Source organism: Mobula birostris, chromosome 14 (assembly GCF_030028105.1).
Source record: "Mobula birostris isolate sMobBir1 chromosome 14, sMobBir1.hap1, whole genome shotgun sequence".
Taxonomy (NCBI): domain Eukaryota; kingdom Metazoa; phylum Chordata; class Chondrichthyes; order Myliobatiformes; family Myliobatidae; genus Mobula; species Mobula birostris.
Window position 1 is genome coordinate 96,869,351 of NC_092383.1, and position 17,445 is coordinate 96,886,795.

Below are 17,445 nucleotides of genomic sequence, written 5' to 3' on the forward strand. Positions count from 1 at the left end.
GACCCGGAGTGACCTCTTTCCAGGGGTAACGTGTCTGTCATTACCCTGTCATTCCCCTTGGGGGGCTGCCAGACACTGTGATTCTTCTGCATTCTCTGAAGATTTGTGTAAATGATGCCTGTCTCCGCTTGGTCTGTGGGACAGAAAGGAGAGGTGACAGGATCTGTACTGAAACCATTCCCCACTTTATCTGAGCCCTCTCTCCCACCCCTGTTGTCACCTCCCTGCCCAGCCCCTCTCCCTCCCTCCCCCAAATACCAGACTCAACGACAGGGTGTCAGATCCACTTGCCTTCAGTCCCTGAAGTTACTTCCCTTCCCTCAGGTCTTCTCCTCCGTGTGACCGTGAGGATCACTGTGAGAGCAAAGATCAGGAGGGTCCCCATCTTGAACAATCTGATCACCAGGATCACTGCATCTGGCACTGCTGTAACAGAGAGTAGAAGAGGTTTCCTAATGAATTCAGTCCTCATGCTCCCAGTGACACAGGATTGATGAATTCACTCCATCCCTCCTCAGTCGGAGAAAACTCCCTGTCACCTCAACACGGTCCCTCAGTACCCTACAATCACCATCACATAACTCCCCTCCAAACCCCACCTCTCCACCCCGCTCCCCTCCCTTCCAGCATCCCTCAGTCCCTCCAATATCCCTCAGTCCCCTGAGTCTTCATTCTCTCCGATCACTATCACCTCACTGTCCTCCACCCCACCCCTCCCCTCCAATACCCTTCAATCCCTCCATCCCTATTCCCTCCAATCACCATCAAATCACTCACCTCCAAACCCATCACCTCCCCTCTGATACCCATCAGTCAGCTCATCCCCCATTCCCTCTAATCAACATCGCATAACTGACCTGTACCCCACCCCTTCAATACACCTCAGTCCCCTCATCCTCATTCCCTCTAATTAACATAGCATCACTGACCTGCACCCCTTCCCTCCAATACCCCTCAGTCCCCTCATCCCCCATTCCCTCTAATTAACATAGCATCACTGACCTGCACCCCTCCCCTCCAATACCCCTCAGTCCCCTCATCCCCTATTTCCTCCAGTCACTATCAGATCACTGCCCTCCAACCACTCCTACTCTATGGTGCTCCCAGTGGGACACAAAAGAACAATACTGTTGACGGACACATTTGGAAATGTTTGTGACAGGAATTAAGGAAATGGTGGAGGAATCAAAACTGTGATTGCCCATCTTCTCAAACATAGAAACATAGAAAACCTACAGCACAATACAGGCCCTTCGGCCCACAAAGTTGTGCCGAACATGCCCTTACCTTAGAAATTACCTTGGGTACCATAGTCCGCTATTTTTCTGAACTCCAATGTACCCGTCCAGGAGTCTCTTAAAAGACCCTATCGTATACGCTTCCACCACCATCGCTGGCAGCTCGTTCCACGCACTCACCACTCTCTGCGTAAAAAACTTCCTCCTGACATCTCCTCTGTACCTACTTCCAGACAGCTTAAAACTGTGTCCTCTTGTGTTAGCCATTTCAGCCCTGGGAAAAAGCCTCTGACTATCCACATGATCAATGCCCCTCATCATCTTGTACACCTCTATCAGGTCATCTCTTATCCTCCGTCACTCCAAGGAGAAAAGGCCGAGTTCACTCAACCTATTCTCATAAGACATGCTCCCCAATCCAGGCAACATCCTTGTAAATCTCCTCTGCACCCTTTCTATGGTTTCCACATCCTTCCTGTAGTGAGGTGACCAGAACTGAGCACAGTACTCCAAGTGGGGTCTGACCAGGGTCCTCTATAGCTGTAACATTACCTCTCGGCTCTTGAACTCAATCCCATGGTTGAAGAAGGCTAATGTACCATATGCCTTCTCAACAACTCCAGTCTGTATGTATTCTGTCTGACAGGATACTGTAGAGAACCATTTACTTTATCGGCAACCATCATTTTTTGTATTTTATACTCAGGCCTCTGCTCATATTTGTCAGCACAGCCTGGGTGAGGAACTGCAGTACATTTTGCAGAAGGTCCACACTGAATCAACTGTGCACTGTTGCTGGAGGGAGGGAGTGATTCGATTGGAGAGAAGGATTATTTCGGATGGCTGAGGCATCGAGTGGTCAGGGAGGTGGAGGCTGAGCTCGAGGAGAGGGGTTACTGAGGGCCAATGTGAGGGAGCTGGATTAAAATCAGTGGTGATACACTTAGTTAGATCCCACTTGGAGTACTGTGCTCGGTTCTGGTCGCCTCACTCACTCCAGGAAGGATGTGGAAGCCATAGAAAGGGTGCAGAGGAGATTTACAAGGATGTTGCCTGGATTGGGGAGCATGTCTTATGAGAATAGGTTGAGTGAACTCGGCCTTTACTCCTTGGAGCGACGGAGGATGAGAGGTGACCTGATAGAGGTGTATAAGATGATGAGGGGCATTGATCGTGTGGATAGTCAGAGGCTTTTTCGAAGGACTGAAATGGCTTACACAAAGGGGCATCGTTTAAGGTGCTTGGAAGTAGGTACAAGGGGGGTGTTAGAGGTAAGTGTTCAGACAGAAAGTGGTGGGTGCATGGAACTGCCAGCAATGGTGGTAGAGGTGAATACAGTAGGGTCTTTTCAGAAATTGTTCAATAGGTGCTTGGAGCTTAGAAAAATCGAGGGCTATGCTGTAGGGAATTTCGAGGCAGTTTCTAGAGTAGGTACATGGTCAGCACAACATTGTGAGTCAAAAGGTCTGTAATCTGCTGTAAATTTTTTATGTTTTTATGAAGCTCCTCTACGCTGTCCTGTCTCACACTCCTGGGACAGGGGATCTAACTAAATTGCAACTTCTTCCTCTGACACTCACGACATGTGTCCAGATTACAGACGTCCCCCAGCCAGACCTGTGCGGTGTCCTCACTGATAGGGTTTCTGGCCTCACACCTGTACACAACATCCTCCATCTCTGCTGTGCAATCAACCCGTATCGTCTTTCCGTCTTTCCAGATGTGATGGCTGCTGTTGTCTCCTGTAACTTCTCTCCACCAACTAAAGTTGGTGGGGTTGCCAGAGGTCACGGAGCAGGTCAGGGTGACGATACAGATTCCAGTGATGTTCTGAGGCGTGATGTTTACTCCTGACACGGGCTCTGAGGGTGTGAGAAAGAGATGAAAGATGAGTAAATATCCAGCGGGCAACGTCGGAGTGGGTTGAGAAGTGAGAGGGTGCAGCATGAAAGGGCTTTGGCTCAACGGGCTTTGATGGAGACGGGAAGAGGCTTCCTGCAACCGTTGAGTCTCATAGTAACGGAATAAGTTACAGTCTTCTGGTATTTGGTACGAACAGTAGCATTAGAGGTATGCATCTAGGATTAGTGTTGTGCTTGGAGTGCCAGATGTGGGGACCCTGGGAGACCCCCAGCCTCCCCAAGGATTACATCTGCACCAGGTGCACTGAGATGAGGCTTCTGAAGGACCGTGTTAAGGTGCTGGAGATGGAAATAGATGACCTTCGGCTAATTAGGGAAAGTGAGGAGGTGATAGATACTACCTATAGAGAGGTAGTGGATAGCACCCCATGACAGTCCCCCTCAGAAATCAATATATCGTTTTGGATTCTGTTGAAGAGGCAGACCTGACAAAGGAGGACCACAGTGAACGAGACTCTAGCATTCCACCCAGTGCCAAAATCAAGAGAGCAAGAAGAAATGCGGTAGTTGTAGGGGACTCCATCGTAAGGGGGACGGACAAGAGATTCTGCGAGCCGGACAAGGATACCCGGATGGTGTGTTGCCTCCCTGGTACCAAGGTACGGGATGTCTCAGATCGAGTCCAGAGTATTCTGAGGAGAGAGGGCGAGCAGCCGGAAGTCTTGGTACATGTTGGTACCAATGACAGAGACAGAAAAAGAGAGGAGGTCCTAAAGAAAGATTACTGGGAGCTAGGAAGAAAATTGAAAAGCCGGACCTCCAGAGTAATAATATCAGGATTGCTACCTGAGCTGCACGCTACTGATGATAAGAATAGCAAAATTAAGCGGATGAATGTGTGGCTAAGTAACTGGTGCAGGGGGCAGGGTTTCAAATTCTTGAATCATTGAGATCTATTTTGGGGAAGGTATGACTTGTACAAAAAAGATGGATTACACCTGAACTCAAAAGGTACTAATATCCTGGCAGGATTGTTTATTATAGCTATTAGGGAGGGTTTAAACTAAGTTGGCAAGGGGAAGGAAACCAAGGTGTTAGGGTCGAGGAAGAGGAAAATAGAAATAAGTCAAAAATACTGTTCAGCAAAGATGGTAAGAAGGACAGGCTGGTGAATATACAGGGTAATTTGCTGCAAAATAGAAATATAGCAAAATCGACAACAGATACTGATCTAAATGTACTGTACTTAAATGCACGCAGCATTAGAAATAAAGTGGATGACCTTGCTGCACGGCTGCAGGTTAAAAGATATGACATTGTGGCCATCACCGAGTCATGGCTAAATGACAGATGTGATTAGGAGCTGAATATCCAAGGATACACAGTGCATAGGAAAGATAGGAAGGTGGTAAAGGGGGTGGCGTGGCCCTGATGGTAAGTAACGATATCAAATCAATAGAAAGAAGGACATAGGATCAGAAGAGGTAGAATCCTTATCGGTAGAATTAAGAAATGGCAAGGGTAAAAAGACACTAATAGCAGTTATATACAGGCCTCCAAACAGCAGTCGGGATGTGGACTACAAGTTGCAGCTGGAAATAGAAAAAGCGTGTCAGAAGGAAAATGTCAAGACAATTATGGGGGATTTTAATATGAAAGTGGATTGGGAAAGTCGGAAAAGTAATGGATCTCAGGAGAGGGAGTTTGTAGAATGCCTACAGGATGGCTTTTTGGAGCAGCTTGTCCAGAAGCCCACCAGGGAACTGGCTGTTTTGGATTGGGTGCTGTGTAACGAACCTCAGGCGATTAGGGAGCTGAAGGTAAAGGAACCCCTTGGAAGTAGTGATCATAATATGATTGAGTTCAGTTCCAAATTTGAAAAGGAGAAGCTGGTATCAGGTGTATCGATATTTCAGTGGAACAGGGGAAATTACAGTGGTATGAGAGAGGAACTGGCCCAAGTCAATTGGAAAAGTAAACTAAATGGAGGGACGGCAGAGCAGAATTGGATGAAATTCCTACAAGAAATAAGGAAAATGCAGGAAAAATATATTTCAAGAAAAAAGAAAATCATGAATGGAAAAATGGCACAAATGTGGCTAATGAGAGAGGTTAAGGCAAAAATAAAAGCAAAAGAAACGGCGTACAAGGAAGCAAAAATTAGTGGGAAAAATGAAGACTGGAAGACCTTTAAAAACTTACAGAAAGAAACTAAGAAAGTCATTAGGAAAGAAAAGATGAATTATGAAAGGAAGTTGGTGATTAACATAAAAAAGGATACTAGGAGTTTTTTTAAATATATGAAGAGTAAAAGAGTGACAAGGGTAGATATGGGACCGATTGAAAATGATGCTGGAGTAATTATAATGGATAACAAAGAGATGGCAGAGGAACTGAATGAATATTTTGCATCAGTCTTCACAGTGGAAGACATGAGCAATATACCTGATAGCCAGAGGTATCAGGGAATAGAATTAGGTACAGTCAAGATAACTAGATAGAAAGTGCTTGGGAAGCTAAGTGGACTAAGAATAGATAAGTCTCCTGGCCCGGATGAGGTGCACCCAAAGGTTCTGAAGGAGGTGGCTTTGGAGATTGTGGAAGCATTGGAAATGATCTTCCAGGAATCAATAGACTCTGGCATGGTTCCAGAGGACTGGAAGGTCGCAAATGTAGTTCCACTATTTAAGAAAGGAAGGAGGCAGCAAAAAGACCTATTACAGACCTATTAGTCTGACATCGGTGGTTGGAAAGATATTGGGGTCAATCCTCAAGGACGAGGTTATGAAATACCTCGAGGTGCATGACAAGATAGGCCGAAGCCAGCATGGTTTCATGAAGGGAAGATCCTGCCTTACCAACTTATTGGAATTTTTTGAGGTAATCTCGAATAAGATTGACAAGGGAGAGGCTGTGGATGTTGTGTATTTGGATTTTCAAAAGGCCTTCGATAAGGTGCCGCATATGAGGCTGCTTAACAAAATGAGAGCCCATGGAATTATAGGAAAGAATTGAAATGGATGGAGCATTGGCTGATAGGCAGAAAGCAAAGGGTGGGAATAAAGGGATCCTATTCTGATTGGTTGCCGGTTACTAGTGGTGTTCCGCAGGGGTCGGTGTTGGGGCCGCTTCTTTTTACGATGTATATCGATGATTTGGATTATGGATTAAATGGTTTTGTGGCCAAGTTTGCGGATGACACCAAGATAGGTGGAGAAGCAGGAAATGTTGAAGAAACGGAAAGGTTGCAGAGAGACTTAGTCAGTTTAGGAGAGTGGGCAAAGAAATGGCAGATGGGATACAACGTTGACAAATGTACAGTTGTAATTTCGGAAGAAGAAATAATCGGGCAGATTATTATTTAGATGGGGAGAAAATTCAAAAATTGGAAGTGCAAAGGGACTTGGGGGTCCTCGTGCAGGATACCCTAAAAGGTTAACCCCCAAGTGGGATTGGCGGTAAGGAAAACGAATGCTATGTTGGCGTTCGTTTCAAGAGGAATAGTGTCTAAGAGTAAGGAGGTGTTGATGAGGCTCTATGGGGCATTAGTGAGACCTCATTTGGAATACTGTGTGCAGTTTTGGGCCCCCTATCTTAGAAAGGATACATTGATGTTGTAGAGAGATCAGAGAAGATTTACGAGGATGATTCCTGGAATGCAGGGGCTAACATATGAGGAGCATCTGTCGGCTCTTGGATTGTATTCATTAGAGTATAGAAGAATGAGAGGGGATCTCATAGAAACGTTTCGAATGTTGAAAGGGTTGGACAGAGTAGATGTGGAAAGGTTGTTTCCCTTGGTGGGTGAGTCCAGGACAAGAGGCCATAGTCTTAGAATTAGAGGGTACCCAGTTAAAACAGAGATGAGGAGAAATTTTTTTAGCCAGATGGTCGTGGATTTGTGGAATTCATTGCCACATATGGCTGTGGAGGCCCGATCATTGAGGGTGTTTAAGGAGGAAATTGACAGGTATCTAATTAGTCAGGGTATCAAGGGATATGGGGAAAAAACCGGAAAATGGAACTAGATGGGTGAATAGTTTAGCTCATGGGGGAGCTGCGGAGCAGACTCGATGGGCCGAATGGCTTACTTCTGCTCCTTTGTCTTGTGATCTTGTGATCTAAAGGAGATTCTTGTGGACACCTCGATCCCCATCTCCCCCATCCCATCCCCAACAGTCCAGAGTAAACTTCAAGCAACGCCCACCTCATTTTTACCCAACGATCCCTCACCCTTCTGTTCATCACTTGTTGCTGGTGGAAGTTTCCACGTGCTGAGCCCCCTTTCCCAAGCACAATCCACAAACACAATCGACAAACTCTCCATCATGTCCTGTTTATAGCACTCTATTCCAGGAATTCTCTCCATTTCCATGTCTTTTGTTCCTCCTGTGTGTGGCCCCGGCATCCCTTCGAAACCTGAGTGAGCCCCAGCCCTGACCTGCCCTAATCTGGTCCAAAACAAGACACAGCCCACTCTATTCTGTCAGTCTCTCAATCTCCACTCTGCCTGCCCAGATTATGATGACGTCTTGAGATCCTGAAACCTGAGCCATTTCTTACGTCTCTGTTCTCACACCCTCTCCCACCGAAAGCAAGGAGAAGATTCCTCTGACCCGATCCTTCTACCCCACTGGTCTCCACCTTCAGTGCATCAACATCTATGCTTCCTGGCCCTTTCAATGAGACTCCATTGAATCATAGAGTATTGCAGTGCCAAAACAAACCCTTCAGTCCATCTAGTCCATACCTAGTCCCATTGATACTTATCTGGACATCGCCTTCCACATTCCTCCCAATATTTATCCAAATTTCTGTTAGACATTGAAATCGAACCTGGTTCCAACACTTCCACCTGCACCTTGTTCCACCCTCTGAGTGAAGAAATTCCTCCACCTTCCCCTATAACTCTGGTCCTCGAGTCCTGATACTCTGCACTCTTTCAATCTTATTGATACCTTTCCTGTACGTAGGTGACCAGAATTGCACAAATACTGCAAATTAGGCCTCTCCAAGGTCTTGTACAATTTCAACATAACATCCCAACTCCTGTACTCAATAATTTGATTTATGAAGGCCAATGTGCCAAAAGCTTTTTTTAATGACCCTATCGACCTGAGACACTACTTTCAAGAAATTATGTTTCTGCATTCCCAGATCTCTCTATTCTACCGCACTCTTCAGTGCCCGACTGCTCATCATGTACGTTCCACGCTGGTTTACTTCCCAAGGGTCAAGGCTTCGTACTCGTCTGCATGAAATTCAACCTGACAATTTTTGGCTCATTATTCCTGCTGGTCCCAATCCTGCTACAGGCTTTGATAGTCTTCTTAACTGTCCACTATACCCACAACTACTGTCATCCGCAAATTTGATGATCCACTTACATTCCACTCCCTTCCCTCTTTCTTACATATTTTGACCAGTTTCTCCCTGAGTAACACCTCGCTCTGCTCTTCTGCCAAACCCACAACTCCCACCACTCCATGTCCCACTCCACTTTCTGGACATCCAGAGGAGGGGGGCTTCATATGAACTTTCACAGTTTCCCTTCCCTCCATGCAGGGAACCAAAAGCTGAAACAGAGATTGACGAGCACTCCCAATGCAGTGAACTGCACTCAGTGTCCACACGGTGGCCTCCTCTCCACTGAGAAACCAGGCACAGTGTCACTGACCACCTTGAGGGACATCTCAGTTCAGGCACAATTGTAACTCAGAAGTTCTAGTTGCTGTCACTTTGATTCTCCATCCTGCTCCCACTCTGACACACTGATTCTGACTTCTGACACTATTCCAGTGAGACCAATGTATAGACAAGGGCCCATCTCCAGCTGGATGAGATGCAGAACTTGTGGCTCTCCCTCCTTTATAGAGCTGATGTTCAGAACAGGTTCATTGTATGAAAAGTTTTGTTGACTACTGTCTGATTCAGAGAGTCATAGAGTCCCAGAATACTACAGAACAGGAACAGGCCCTTCAGCCCATCTAGTCCATGCCGATTTCTTAATCCACCTTGTCACATCAACCTGCACCCAAAACGTAGCCCCCATAACCATTCCATTCATGTACCTCTGCAAATTTCTTTTAAATTTTGAAATCAAACTCACATACATCACTTCTGCTGGAAGATCATACAACATGCTCAGCACGTGTCATGAAGGATGTCCTCTTAAACATTTTGCCTTTCACCCTTAACGCATGACCTCTAATTCCACTCTGACCCAATTTCAGTGGAAAAATCCTGCTTGCATTTATACGATCTGTATCCCTCATAATTTTGTAAACCTCAATCCCTTTCTTCCCCTACTCGATCCCAGAGGAGGTCTCTGTCTTTAACCCATGTTCATGATTTTCTATCTTCTGTTTTCTATTTCTCACCTTCTGATGTTCTCCTCCTTCAAATGGTGAACATTAACACTGGGATGGAGGATGTTGTAAGGTGAAGTCACCGGAGAGACACCAAAGCTGCTGGATATAGAAATGTCTGATTTCCAAAAACAGGCGTCATATTGAGACAATCTTGGAGGAAACAGCCTCCCGATTCAATATTACATAATACTGTGACATGCTAAAGGTCAAAGGTAAATGCAGGATAATTGTACCGTTACAATGTACCAACAATGCTTCCTTGGCCCTACATAGATTTTTCACCTACCTTGTCGTTCACACCCACACTCCAGACACACAAAATGAATGTTCATCAGAATTGTCTGGTCTGCAATCAACTCCAGTCCACAGCTACAGGAAAAGTACTGTTCAGAGCTGCATTTTAAATTCAATCTACAATCCACCTTCATATCTGAAGATGGGTTCTGGTGAGATTAATATTTGTGTATTCCCTAACTACACAATACGTCCTAACAGAGGAGAAAAGGTTTCTCAGCCAAACATTGCTGAGTGAGATTATTGTGAATGTGATATTACTGTTAGAGTGAGTCAGGAACCATATTACTGTGTGTGAGTGTGCTGTTGTGTCCGTGTACTGTGTCACTCACTGGGACACTATATTCAGTGTAATGAATACACAGGGTCTCACTCAGCACAGCACAGCATGAAGGCTGAGGAATAAACACCTTGCTGAGCTCAGACCTCAGTCTAGGGAATTAACAAGCAGTGGTCTGGGAAACTGGGATCCCTGAACATGACAGACCAGGCCTTTGACTGGAGATACAGTGTGTAAAAACAGATACAGACTGTTCAGGCCATTCACAGCAGGTCCATTCTCCCTGTGTGCTGAGCTCCCTCTGTCTCAGATACATGAGATTCCCTAATGTTGGTTCGATCCCTTCCGGCTCCTGTCTCAGTCTGGGTGGATATGACAGGTGTGTACTCCAACCTCACACTGACTCAGCCTCACTACACTGGGACCGTGAGCCCAGATCTGGACACGGGTAGTCAGTGGGGTTCAGTAAACAGGGAAACACACAGGATCTGCCCTCACCCATCCATTAGGGGTGTTTCAGGGACCGGTCTCACTCACCGTACACCTCCAGTCGCACTGTTGTTTTATATTCATTTCCTGAACTTGCTGCTGTACAAATCACCTCATAATCACCAGAGTCCTCTCTCCGTAGATCATGGATTTCCAGACTGACGTTCCCAGGATGAAAGGTTATCCTGTTCTTGTACTGCTCATTACTGAAGTAGCTGATGTTCTCTTTCGAGTACTTCACAATCTTGATTCTGGGCGATACCCGAATCCAATGAACCTCAAAGTCTGGACTGACTGGGATCCCAAAAAGTAAGGAGACTGACTGTCCCTGAGCTCCGGTCACAGTGGTGGGAGGAGTCCCAGTCCCAGCTGAGGAGACAAGACAAGACAGTCCGTAGGTGAGGTCAGTGATAGGAAGAGGAATCAGACCTGGGAAAATCAAAGACACAGGAGGAAGCCAACCGGCCCATCATGTTGTTCCCAGCCCTGTGAGACAGACAGCACAAAGTTAGTGTTGTTTCATGCCGAGACACTGGGATACTGGGATACCCTCACTGTGTGTGTGCAGGGGTCAGGAGGTCAACTGATCAGACTCAAGGTGACTACCACTCAGCCAGAATTGTCCCTGGATCTGGGTCCCCCAAGCTCTCCTAAAGAGCTGGTTCAGCACAACTTGAGCCATCTCTGGGAAATGTCTCACAGGCTGCACCTCCCGTCCCCAGGGGGTTCCTTGCACTGGCTGCTCCTGTACACTCTGCACTGTCCGACCTTCACCTGTTGCCTGGACATCCAGTGTCAGGTGGTGAAGGTGGAGTCCCAGTTAGAGTCTGTCTGTGAGGACTCTGCCACTCCTCATATGACCTTGGAGCAAAGAGGGTGTACAGTCCAATGCTACATTTTCTGTTGTCCGAGAGGGTCAGAATTCCCTGTTTAGATGGATAGAGGTCTCTAGTGAGCTGCTGTCAGCAGCCTGTGCCCCACCAGGGGTGATTGGCTTAAGAAGGGTGTAAGAGAATCTAGCTGGATGTGGTAGTGGAGATGGTGTCTAGCCTGACCTACCAGACCAGGCTTCCTGTTGAATAGTTCACGTCTATACATTGTCGTCAACATCCTTTCGTGCATGTTCTCCCTGTTCCAACTGCTCCCAGTCACCCATTGACCAGATAATCTTGTAGCCAGCTTATCCCCATGGCACCCTGTCAGAGACACCCCTACACCTGCTTTCCCTATAGTTTTTTCTTCATCACAGTTCTAATGAAGAGTCTTTGACCTGAAATGTTGGCTCTTTTCTCATTCCACAAACGTGTCCTGAACTGCTGACTGCTTCCCTCTCCTGTATCATACGATGGAGACAGAGATATTTTAAAAAATGGATCAGAGTGTCTTTGGGGCAGCTTCTCTGGATCTCACCCATTTCCCAGCCACGTGCGACTGTACAGTGAAGAAAGTGCTTAATACTCCTGCTCGTGGGACCACACAGATCTTTAGTACTCGGCCAGGTACGCTGTCTGGACCAGACACGTTAATGTAGGATGAGTGTAAACAGGTGGTTGATGGTTAGCATTGACCTGGTGGGTTGAAGGTACGAGTTCCCTGCAGTATCTCTCTCTGTCTCACTGTGGATGGCTTCTCCACACTGAGATGCTGGTCACTGAATGCACTGCAGGGCTGTGCCTGGATCACACTCAATAGTCACTTTATTCAATACAACCCGACACCTGCCCGTTAACAAATACCAAATCAGCCATCACGTGGCAGCAACTCAATGCTGATCTGCTGGGATTTTCACACACATCAAACTCTAGATACGACAGATAATGGTGATTGAAACTAAAAAAATCCATTGAGCTGCATTTCTTTGTGCAGACGTGCCTTGTTTATAAGAAAGGATGGAGGGGAATAGCCAGAGTGGTCCAAGCTGACAGGAAGGTGACAGAAACTCAAATAACCACACATTACAACAGTGCTGTGGAGAAGAACATCTCTGATGCACAACACCTTGAACCTTGAAGTGGATGGGCGACAGCAGCAGAAGACCATGAACATACCCTGAGTGGCCACTTTATAAGATACAGGATGTTATCAATAAATGGCCGCAGAGTGTAAAATCTCCCCAGACACTGAGCAACCGGGGTTACATTCGCAAACATGACCACAAACGTCTTAATCTTTGTATTATTACCCAACCCACAAACACATCCTAACGCGGTTAATGGGATCAGGGAGGAGTGACTCAGAGTCTGGTGTGGCTTTCAGTTCCTGTGGCACTGGCATTAGTACTGGAGAAGGAGAGCACTGTTCCACTGGGACAGACTGTGATCAGACTTCCACTGAATCCAATCACGAGGGAGGTAGACTGAGTTGAAATTCCATAAAACTGTGTTGGGAGGAGGACCCCAATGCTGGGAAATCTGGAAGGTTGAAGAGGAGCAACAAGGAAGGGGAGAGGGGTCTCGATAAACAGGAGGAGTACAAACTGAATTTGTCTAAACCTAAACAAACTACTGAAGATCATATGTGAGAGTTCACTCTGCAGGAAAGTGATCATGATGCTTTTGTCATGGTGTCAGAACAACATAGACCTCAACATAATCAAGACAGAAGATCTAGTTGTTGACCCAAGGAAGTGCGTGAGTGTATACACAACCCTGTCCTGATCAAAACAGCTACTGTAGAGATGGTTGACAGATTCGAAGCAGACATCCTTATCAACAGCATAGTCTCCAGGTCTCTCCAACTCACACAGTGACCAAGAAAGCACATCAACCCAAATTGAATAAAAGTGATCAATACAAACAGAGCTTAACAATCCCTGTGATCCCAAATGAGACACCTGCAACACAAAGTGAAAACCTACTTTGTTCAAAGAGAAACAATTAGACACGAAAAGTTCACAGTCCAAGGAACACTACGTACCCATGAGGTGACACTGAGAAAATACAATCCACATACAAACTGATAAAATCCCTTTCTTCTTTAAAAACAACCCATAGTTCTGACACAGACACCTTACTCAAGTTTCCCATTGTGTGTTACATGTTCTTTCTAACACACACATACACACACACACACTCACACACACACACATATGCAAACACTCACACTCTCTGCTCTGTTGTTCCATTTTGTGATCCGGGTTCACAAACACTTTGCTGAGCTCGTGTCAACATGACGAGCAGGAGCAGGAAGCGGACGTGCTACCACTGAACCATACAACATATTCACCTGCCCCTGGCTAAAACATTTTCTTGCCACTTTCCTTGATTTCCTTAATATATAGAAATCTATCAATGAAAGAAGAATTTCTAGATCACCGGAGAATCCCAGTGATTTACCACAGTATGCCGGCTGGCTTCGTAATGACCTGGTATGGGAGCACCATGTATTTGAACAGAAGATCCTACAAAATGTAGCGAATTCGTTCCAGTACATTGCGGATAAAACCTTCCCAGCCACTGAAAGCATCTACGTGAAACATTGCCATAATCAAAGATCCTCACCAGCCAGGCCATGCTCTTTTCTCACTGCTGTCATCAGGTAGAAGGTACAAATAAAAATTAAATTAATTTATAAATAACTAAATTAATAAATTTATAAATGTGGTTGGCGGATTGATGTTTTTTTATAGAAGCTTGTATGGCATATAGTTCTGGGTTTGTGCTCCAAATGGGTTTTTTTTCCCCTGTTTTTTTTGTTATTAGGGTTTTTTTTCTGTTTTAGTTAGTAGGGGTTCTTTTTTTCTTTATTTTTCCATAAAAAGAGGCTTTAACATTTTGTTTTTTTATTATTATTGATATACTGTAAAAAAAAAGAAGGTACAAGAGCCTCAGGACTTACACCACCAGCTTCAAGAACAGGTTATTTATTGATATTTATTTATATTTGTATTTGGACAGTTTGTTGTCTATTGATCCTGTTTACAGTTCATGTTCTATAGATTTGCTCAGTATGCCCGCAGAGAAAGAATCTCAGAGTTGTATGTGATGACATATACGTACTCTGATAATAAAACTTATTTTGAACTTTTTGAATAGAGACCCAGTCTATTACCCACACTAGTGACATGTCAGACCCACCACATCAGAAACCAGTCTGGTGAATCTTTGTGATAATTCCCCTTCAGCTTCCATTTCTCACCCATTATCACAGATTCCAACATTCTCCCCACTCCCAGTGTCAGCTGGGGAGATGTGTGGTTCCCAGTTTTCTCTCTCTCCCTCCTTTTTGAAACAGTCTGTAGGATCCATTCCTGAAACTGTAGAGTTTGCCAGATGATAACCAGAAAGTTGAGTAACTCTACTGACACCTTGCCACAGACTCCGGGATGGAGATCATCAGGCCTGTGTCAATTATCCATTTTCATGATGTTATTTCATCATTGACGCTGAATTGATTTTATTTCTACACTTGCATTCAACACTTGTCTATCCTGTATTTCTGGCAGGTTTTTGTGTGTTCCACAAAGACACACAAAAAGCCATGGTTATTTCCTCTACTGTTCCTTCATTCCCCATTACAAAGACCCACGTCTGTCTGTAAGGGAACTACAGTTGTACCTGCTGCTGTGTTTGTTTCATGTCCTGATTCCGGCTCTCACAGTCTGTCCTTAATATCCTTCAACTTTCCATTTTCGCTTTCTTCAACGATATATCTGTTACCCTTTGCTGTGTTCGTAATCAATCTCAATCCTCAGGCTTATGACTAATTCTGCAGGTTAACAACCATTTCGGGCAATGATATCAGGATTTTATTTATCATTCTCTCTCACTGCTTGTATGTCCAATATTGTGATTTGGGCTATTGACAGATCGACAGTCTGTCTGCCGAGAGAGAGTGAAAACCAGCACTTGGGACCAAAAACGAGGATGACTGTTAACAATTTCCACTCTCTTTCTCCATTCCAGTGCCCCTCCACCACTTCCTGCCCCCACCATCCACCATTCCTACAGCGATTCCCCATGAGGATCTTTTCCCATGAAACATCTCCTTTGCGAATATGATTCTATTGCTGTTTCTGACCATGCACCGTTGAAATTATTTATTAACTTAAGGGATACATCTACTAATTCCCTTTGGCGATTTAATACCACTTTGCCTTAAGGTTCAGATTTTGTTAGGCTTATTGATGAACAGATTAAGTTTTCCTTTACAACGAATTTCACGGATGATATTTCCAGTGGGATACTCTGGGATACTTTTAAAGGTTGTAATCCTTTGCAGAAGGGATTAATAGCAATAATTTATGATATAATTATGAAATTACAGCCAGATATATCTGATAAAATCAAAAATGAATGGGAAAGGGAACTTCAACTTTCCCTACCTATAGAGATATGGGAAAAAATTTCAATTAGTTAGTACTTCTTCTATATGTGTAAAACATACATTATTACAATTTAAAGTAGTACACAGAGCTCATATGTCCAAAGATAAACTAGCTCATTTTTATTCCCATATAAACCCTACTTGTGACAGATGTCACTCTGAAGTGGCTTCTTTAACTCATGTGTTTTGGTCCTGTCCTCTTTTAGAAAAGTATTGGAAAGAAATTTTTGATATTATTTCAACAGTTCTATGCTTCGATTTAAAACCTCATCCTATTACGGCAATCTTTGGATTGCCAATGGTAGAACATAGATCTTTGTCTTCTTCAGCCTGTCGAATGATAGCTTTTGTTACTTTAATGGCGAGAAGATCTATTTTATTGAACTGGAAGGAAACTAATCCTCCAACTACATTCCAATGATTTTCTCAAACCATATTAGGCTTAAATTTAGAGAAAATTAGAAGTGATATTTTTGACCCTTCGGTTAAATTTGAAGAGACTTGGAAACCTTTTATGCAACATTTTCATAATGATGTAATCTGACCTTTCCGAATCTTTTTTCTAAATTTAAATTATATAATCAGTGGAGCGGAGTTAACAACATTATTGAACGTGTCTGATACAAGATGTTGGTCTAGCCCTGTTCTGCTTTTTTTGGGTTTTTTTTTTCTCTTTTTCTTTTGGGGTTTTTTTTTGTTTATATATATATTTTCTTGCTTTTTATTTTTTTTTAATGTTTAATCTCATTATGAGTTTGGAAGTCTTCTATATCTATGTTACTTAAAATTCATTTTATATATGCTGATGAACATTTTTCCAATCTCTTTGTACCAACTTTGTTACTGAGTTTATAATTTTGAAAAATTAATAAAAAGATTTAAAAAGAAAGAAACATCTCCAGACCAGGACCCAGTTCCAGGGATCTGAGGGGTCCTGGGTCATATGTACTTAATTCCACATCTCTGCCAATCCTTCTCAATCCTGTGAACAACTGATACCTGTTTCTCAAGCTCCATTTCCAGAATTAGAAGCAGGATGGTTCTATGGCTACAGAAAGAGCCAATTCTCTGTCCCAATACCCACCAGTAACCAAACTTTTCTTGCCCTCTATGTCAATCTCGTGTTTTATGAAACTGTGACAGGAGAAGCAGCTTCACTGTGCCCAACCTACACTCTCCTTGCCCTGGTAGTGTGGGATCCAGAAATACCCGAGTCCAGAAAGTAACAGCGAACCTGGAGAGAAGGATGTTAAAGACAAAAACTTGCTCTGAACCAAACTTACAGAGTGAGGCGCAAAGAGTTAGCCAGCAGGAGATCAGCAGATGCCTGGTGTTCATTGTTCTCACAGAACAGTATAGACGCTGGTGGGCTGCACAAAGCTTCCTCTCCTAGTGGGTACGTTGTGATGAGCAGTTGACAAGAAAGTAGGTGTTGTGTAAAAGGTGAAATACAGAGGTGTGATCAGAAGCAGAAAGCCACAGCGCTTGACATCAAGAGCGGACTGACTGATGTCAGTATTTCACCCCACACCAAATAAGAACAATAAAACCAGGAGAATTTTTGGCCCCTTGCTCCTGCTACACAA

General features: G+C 44.3%; 1 protein-coding gene across 1 annotated transcript; it reads right to left on the bottom strand.

Annotated features, from left to right (window-relative positions):
- Window positions 1-277: 277 nt before the first annotated feature.
- Window positions 278-17,197, bottom strand: LOC140209573 (SLAM family member 7-like). The gene is made up of 4 exons (XM_072277848.1): window positions 17,143-17,197; window positions 10,583-10,903; window positions 2,815-3,100; window positions 278-452 (listed from the first exon to the last, which is right to left on the bottom strand). The coding sequence occupies exons 1-4, from the start codon at window positions 17,195-17,197 to the stop codon at window positions 278-280; spliced, it is 837 nt and encodes a 278-aa protein (XP_072133949.1).
- Between the last annotated feature and the right edge of the window lie 248 nt (window positions 17,198-17,445).